Source organism: Atheta coriaria, unplaced genomic scaffold, assembly GCF_025399875.1.
Source record: "Atheta coriaria isolate IRGN ID8LTWV9N9 unplaced genomic scaffold, Caltech_Dcor_3.1 hic_scaffold_6_pilon, whole genome shotgun sequence".
NCBI classification, from domain to species: domain Eukaryota; kingdom Metazoa; phylum Arthropoda; class Insecta; order Coleoptera; family Staphylinidae; genus Dalotia; species Dalotia coriaria.
Window position 1 is genome coordinate 4,758,722 of NW_027045448.1, and position 7,697 is coordinate 4,766,418.

General features: G+C 40.0%; 1 protein-coding gene across 2 annotated transcripts in view; it reads left to right on the plus strand.

The window, feature by feature from the left end:
• p130CAS (Serine_rich_CAS and FAT-like_CAS_C domain-containing protein p130CAS) overlaps positions 1 to 6,538 on the plus strand; it is a 32,441-nt gene extending 25,903 nt beyond the window's left edge. For both annotated transcript variants that reach the window (XM_065305241.1, XM_065305240.1), the window contains exons 3-4: positions 1,572 to 1,766; positions 4,543 to 6,538. In XM_065305241.1, the coding sequence (XP_065161313.1) occupies positions 1,572 to 1,766; positions 4,543 to 6,063 (1,716 nt within the window). In that variant the 3' untranslated portion in view covers positions 6,064 to 6,538. The remainder of the gene's footprint in view (positions 1 to 1,571; positions 1,767 to 4,542) is intronic.
• Positions 6,539 to 7,697: the final 1,159 nt, after the last annotated feature.

Below are 7,697 nucleotides of genomic sequence, written 5' to 3' on the forward strand. Positions count from 1 at the left end.
AAGAAAATCGCCTTAAACTAAAAGCCGTGGCGAACTTGCAGCTGAGACCAAGTTATAACATATCAGAGTATTTCTGAAGAGATGGGGGTCATTTAGACAAATCACATTCGAATTGTACTTTATAAACGTGCTGGAAAAATAAATTCTACTCGACATTTCATATAAAAAGGGATTATATATGGACTGTATATATTTTTAGTTCTTCATATTTTTTATCCAGCTTTGTTTGATACTAAAAGGATTAATTAATCAGTGTATGATTGACGCTTACGCCTCGCACGTCAGGCACACATTCATTTTCCACGTGGCAACCTCGTGCATTGTGCGATTGTGCGTGGCGCATATTCACAGCGCTCACAAAATACACAATACAATCCGAATCATGTGAGGATGCGAGAATGTGTGGTGTTTGTTTAATGGTTAATGGTGGATCAATATTTTCTGTAACGTGGGCTGCGAGTGTCAGACTGCCCCTGACATCATAACACTGCTCGATTTATTATTTATTTTATCGATCCATTGTCCTTCGCAGATAGGTATTATTAACTATAACGGACACAATCAACGAGATAACGAAAGGGGATTTATGAATATAGAAGGTAAATGGTAGTTGCGGTGAAATAAACAATAGGGTATAGTAAAATGTTTAATTAGAGTGGGTTTAATGTAGTTTTGAGTATTTCTGGGTAATATTTTAGTGTTTTGCTGCATATAAAATACGCAATGCAATAAAAGGGTGCTTTTATATGTGAGGGGATGAAGTTTGTGTAATAATTTAGACAGATATTGTATTTATGATGGACAGAGAAGTGTTGTTATCGGATACTTCAAATATTAAAAATTTCCACAGGGTATAATAATCTCTGATGATACGTTACGACATAATCAATTAATTTTATATTAAAAAATTAAACTAGTGGAGTGTTTATTATCTTATGTTATAAGTAAATAAGAATTAAACAACATTCTTCCTGATAACACGCTCAGTCAACACTTCAATAATTTTTTAATTTTTTTTAATTTTCCCATAATTATAGTTGCAGTTGTATATTCATAAAATATAATAATCCTGATAACAAAACGTCCTCAATACTATCTTTTGTTACTTAAACAAAATGGTTATTGTTGTCTCAAAGTATCTCTATTATGCTCTTCAATAACCAACGCAATAAATTTATTTGCTACTGTTTCTCACTTAACCGAACCAGATGCGTGATCGTGTATACAATGCATACAATCACACGATTCATAACTAAACATTTGCACTACACTACACAACGCAAACGCAACGTGAATTACAACACGCCGATGCCGTTAAACTTGTTAATAACATTTATACGCAACCACTCGACTGCGTCATCGCGTCGCACACATCGCGAAATAACATTCCGATGACTCGCCTTCAGCCCAAGTGCATTCAACCTTATTTTACCATAATTCCAAAAGCTGTGCGTTTACTCACGAAGCGTCGTGTTAATTTATACAGACAGAAAAAAACAATACCAAAATGTAACATTACTTTAGGAACTCTCTGAGATTACTTGTAGTGACTAATCCCGTGCGTGTTTCAGGGCATTTGTCCCGGTAATCGCCTCCGACTGATCCCGGGCTATTACGAGGACAACTCCAGCCGGGGCCCATCGCCACAGATGCAATTCAGTGATATGCGCGGCATACACGCCGTGAACAACATACGCAACGAGATGAACAGCATGCATCTGCACCGCGAAGGAAAACGACGAAGTTGGCCTGCACAGCCTAATAAGGTTAGTAGTACTTATTCTAACGCTATCAATCCTAATTGTACTAAACATGCATGCACCTGTCACACCACACACTCTCCGTTTAAACCACTCGTGTAATTTTACTTGTTGTGCCCTATGTGGGTGACATTGTGACGTGACATTCACTTCTTTAACGACCTTGGTAATTTATGACGTGCGTTGGGGATACATATAATTTACGCGTGTCAATAAACTACATTTGTTGGGCATGTTTAGCAGATGTCTCATCTTGTTAGCCATTGGAAGAACACTTTAATGTAATACGTACAGAGCGTTTTCTTGTCGATGTTAATTTGAGGCATGTTTCGTTATGCACCTTCGAAAACTCACTTTCTCCAATTATGTGTTCACGGCGTGACTTAATTTCGAACAACAGCGGGGTGGCTGTCATGTTTTACTCGCATGAAGTCTAAAGTTGTTAGTAAATTAAAATAAAACAACTATGAGTTTTTAGGGTATTGAAATTTTACATTAGGAAATTAATTATATGTCTTCTTTTATTAGATATTTTATTATTTTATAATAAAGTTGTTTATCACGGCTTCAATCTGAAGAGTCTGAGTGTCAAATATTTTACGCGTAATAAAATAAACCGTCGTCGCGAGACATTTATTACGTTTTGATTGCATTGCAGTGAATTTTAAATTCTTATTGAATTCACACACAATCGTCTTCTTCGCTTGGTGCGAGTGACGTTACACGAGATTAACGCGCGATATGTAAATACCAAGCCAGCATCCATGTTGGACGACAATCGAAAAAGCGGATCTCTTTCAAGCGGGATCGGTTAATGTTTAATACATTTACCTGCTTAATGCATCCTTTAACGTCTCTCGCTGCTAGGTTTTATGGCTTGTTATCGGTATCGTCGTGTAAAGCGTAGATATATCGAAGTCTGGAAGTGAAGATGGGGACAAATATTTGTATTGAATTCAATTTCATTCAAATTGTTACATGGTTTACACCAGTTTGTTTTTTTTTAGTTGGATACATTATGTTACAATTCTATTCGGTCGGAATAAATGCAGTAAACACGTTTAGGAAAAAGTACACATTGCGTGTTTGCCGGTAGCCATTAAATGTTTGTAATTATATTATTTCCATGTGTGGCAACCTGTTTTCCGTTCGCATCAATTACAATTCTGCACGCATTCATACAAATAGGTATATTAAGAGTAAAAGATGAGAGTTGAAGTAATACGTGAGAAGTGAAAACTGGGTTTTTAAACTTTTTACTGATTTTATGATAGGCACAGGGTATTATTAAGCGTTTCTTGTGTGGCATTGAATAATAATGAAGACATTCATAGTTTTTGATTTCTTTGTATCGGAAATCTATGAATTTTCATGTGGAAATTGAGTCATTTCTATTAAAAGCTTGTTCCGTTAACAAAAGGAATTAATTCTTGCGATGACTAACATTCGCAACATTCATGGCCAATTGTTTGTTCTTAATGGTGAAAACGTGGGGATTAAGCGAAAATGAATCGTTGCCTTCTCGAATGCTGCTGTAATCTCATCAATTGACCATTGACAAGTAGTCATATAAAATAACATGATCCGGTAGTAGCAGTGCAATCCTTGATCGTAAATTAATGCTATTGATGCACGAACCGGACTTTTATCCATAAGCCCCCTATTTTTATCTTAATGTTGCAGTTGTGACGCATCTGTGTAATTTCGCGAGCCCCCTAATGAAAACTCACAAAGGCGTTGATAGAAGATGACTTATTTTGTTGATGACTCTCAATGACAACGGAGATACGCATCGAAAAACAAATTTAGACTCTACCCTACCCAAATGACTATTTGTGTACATTTATATACTGTGTGAATAACACGCGATATGCCTACCTTGTTTTCTAGAATTCTGTCAGCATATCTGCGAAATTCAATTGTTCCGTAATCAATTTCAATTGTTTCGGTTTAATTCGTTTAAAATTTGAGATATGTAGCGAAATTCAATTACGACACTTGTCGCTTGACTAATGGCCAACACTAGTGCGCATTCACCCTCGTCCAACGCGCAACACCCTCTTTGAGAATTTGAATGTCAGGATAGGGTGAACGACTCATAATTCAATCGTTCTTCTTGAGCGGCAGCGTGCATGGAGCGCAGTGCTTGATACTCGTGAATCGGAATACGGAATCGATACGCGCCACCGGCGTGATGCTGTGAATGCATGTGGCGGGAGAGGCAGGAACAGTACAAGTGGGATGATGGTGGTGTCTCTATGGTAACCGAAGCGTCTGTAGCCTAGTCCAAAGACTGCATTTAAATGCAGTGTAGTGTAATATGTGCTTTGTATTTTTAAATTAAATTCTGTTGATTTTTTCTGCCATTAAAATATATGTTGCTCTGAAGTCATATTTGAATAGTGCAGTTTAATTTGTATGCGGGACCAAAGATATATTTCATGTAAATGTAAAAATTTGCAACTACAAAAATGAAAAAGTTTTTGTTTTGTCTTGTTGTGGTTTGAAGCGAAGTACTTGTTTTGTTTTGAATCGTGAGGCGGTTCGTATCAGACCCTTAGTACGCCTGTGTTGTTATTGATTGCGCTTTTCCAAGAGCACTGCTTGCGCTCAGTGCGCGCACATTCGCGTCGACAGTCGCGCGTGTCGCACGTTGTACACCCGTGAAAAACTCGCGTGTTTTACTTCCACAAATCCTAATAACTTTCCTGTATTTAAGTGAGTTTTTCTTCCCTAAAAAGTATGTGATTTAGTGACTAAACTTACAATTTTAACATTTTAGGTAATAACACCCCGGCGATACAATGATGTCTATTTGTACGACATGCCTCCAAGTCGATGCTCCCCGATTCCGGTGCCCAGTGTGAGCCCATCCTGCCACAGCCAGAGCTCGGACTACGACGTGCCCCCGAAGGCGGTGCCGGTGTTCGGTGGCTATCGCGGCTCACCGGCGTTATCGTGCATTTCGCCGGTCAGCAAGGACGGCTCACAGGACAGTTACGACGTGCCGCGCCCGCTGCTGCACTCACAGAACATGCTCACGCCCTCCAGCTCGGCGAGTTCGCTCTCCCTCACCGGCGAGTCATTCAGTTCATCAAATCGCAGTAGTCTTATAAACATGCCTGACTATGATGTGCCGCGCCCGCACCCCAAAGGTCCTCAGCTTGTTTTGCAGCACCAGCAGGCCGTCTACGACGTGCCACCCCCTTCGCACGCTGTCATCAAAGAATTACCGCTTGAAATTGGTTCAGCGCTTGACGCTCTTGAGCGTTTACAGACCGAAACTACCGGTGCGATCTCACGACTTCTTAGCTTTGTCACCGCCGACTGGCGAACATGTGAAAAGCTCGAAGGAAACATCCTCGAAATCAAACTGGTCGTGATCAGACTGAAGACATCCTTGCATGACTTTAAAGAATTTTGCGAGGGGGCGCTTGGAAATGCAACACGCGCTACCGATAAAAACCTAGCTAGTAAACTGGTGACACTTGTAATGGCGCTACGCACAGCTGATAAACTTATTCACGATGCCGCTGAAAGGCTTGACCACCAAGGCTGGGATGTGCGAACACTAGCACGTCCCGGTGATGATGACAAATATAAACCCGATGAGTTGGAGCAAATTATCGCATGTACACGTTCGCTAACTGAAGACATTCGACAAGCTGCTTCGTTCATCCAGGGAAATAGTACGTTACTTTTCAAAAAAGACTCTGCCACCGCATCGCAACCTGCTCAAACAAACGAGCGTCTCGATGATTATGACTACGTTAACTTAGAGTCCAAAGAGGCCTACGCCAAGGCTAATTCAGAGATTCGTGACGAGATGCCGAAGGATTTACGCAAAAATTACGACTGTATGATCAAGAACGTCGAAGAGACCGTTCTGAAAGACATCAATCCTGATGACAAACATATTTTAACATTCTACGCACACCAGACCACTGAGCATCATGGGAATCTTACACAAGCGATTGATGCATTCTTTCAAACGCTAGAGCATAACCAACCGCCGAAGATTTTCCTTGCTCATGGGAAATTCATTGTCCTCAGCGCGCATAAACTGGTACACATAGGCGATGCCGTCGGACGATCCGTCTCCAACGCCGAGATTAAAACTCGTGCATCAAGCTGTGCGAATAATCTCTCCGCGGCGTTAGCGACAAATGTTGCCAAGACAAAACAAGCAGCTTTGCAGTTTCCCAGCGTGACTGCTGTGCAGGAAATGGTTGATTCGGTGGTAGATATTTCCTACGTGGCAAAGGAGCTGAAACAGTGCTTGGTGCAAGCAGCTCAGCCGTAGAAAGTGAAAATTTGCTGATTTTTGGGAAATTATTGGTTGTGAATATATCTAACGCTCAAATTTTTGGGTTCGGAGGGAACCTGGATGTTGATTCTGTTGATTATGCACGTCTGATAGCGAGCATAGAACTTTTGATACCGTTCTCCATCCTCTTGAATTCATGGCAATTGCGCCTTCGTTCCTTACATTTTGTATGTTTTATATTGAGGCAGCTAGACTTAGCCCCCGCCCCTATGGCAAACAGCTGGATGTGTTTTTAGATGTCTAACATACATGCAATTGTATCACTAATTATGTGAAATTATATTGAATTTATATACATGCGTACGAAAATATATATGAACATTAATATTTATTATTTTATGAATCGATTGTAGCGTCGGTTTGTTTTATTTGTACATAGATAGATTTTTATTGTAATAGAATGTAATGCAAAGTATTATAATACGTTCTGCAAAATATATCTTCCAACTTATATCGTCGATAACATTTTAATATGCAACGATTTTTTATTTAGTTTGCGAGTATTTCACTAGTTTCAACTTTTGCTTGCACTTTTATACTGGAATTATTTTAATATGTATTCTTCTCGAGGCTCTTATCTGTATTTGTGTCTAAACCAGTTGTTTTATCGCGGTACACCGCGCGCAGTTTGCCTTGTGCACGCGCAGTTTTGACACGTACTAGTTTGATTTGGTCCGCCGGTAGGTACGCACGCGTTCCATGATGATCGCGATTTTTTTTGAGCATTTAATCGGTTAATCCTGTTATATTCGATCACCTATCACCTATTACCTGTTTTGGTAATGATTAATCGCACATTGTATCATCGTGACAAGTAAATTAAATCTTTCTTTTTCTACCAGCAATCATATATTTATCAAAGGAGAGGTGTGCGTCAGAGGTGTGAAGAAAATAACAACACTGTTTTCAACAAGAAGCAAGTTCGTGCTGTTTCTCCTTTGCCTTTTGATGTGTGGTATGATATATTGGTAAGTTTCCAGTTAAATAATTTTTAAAATCAATATATACGCGTTAACTTTGCGCACTACAATTGTTTTTGCTTTCTTCTCGACGTACTGCGCTCAATGCGTACTGCTATTTACATAGCCGCATGCATTCGCAGTGTACAGCCTTCCAATTCATATTTTTCTTAATTTGCTTAATTCTTAATCGCATGTATGTATGGTACCAAATGCAATTCGCCCACAAGGTCGCCGTCGACGCGCCGGCTTTGTGCATTTCTTACTTTCTTATCATAAACGCCGTTGCTTGCGCTGCTACGGTTACGGCTACGGTGCTATCGATGCAGCCAGTTCGTGTCGGTCGGTGGTAGGTCCAGACGTGTCTTGAGTAACTCCAGTACCGGTGTTAGGGCATGGCGCGGCACCGGACTTTAAGGGGCGCCGACTCGAACTTGGCCGGTTTTTTCTTATGAGTTTGAATAGCAACTTACTGTAAGTGCGGAATAATTTTCTTAGGTGCGGAATTTAATTTTGTATGACCTTGTATCGAAATTTATTGCGAGAAAATTCCGTAACGCGAGTTATATTGATAGTTGTGTGTATACGCACTTGTACTCGATGCGCTAGGAATTGTAGTTTTTTTATTATAACACGCGAACGCGGTCTTAC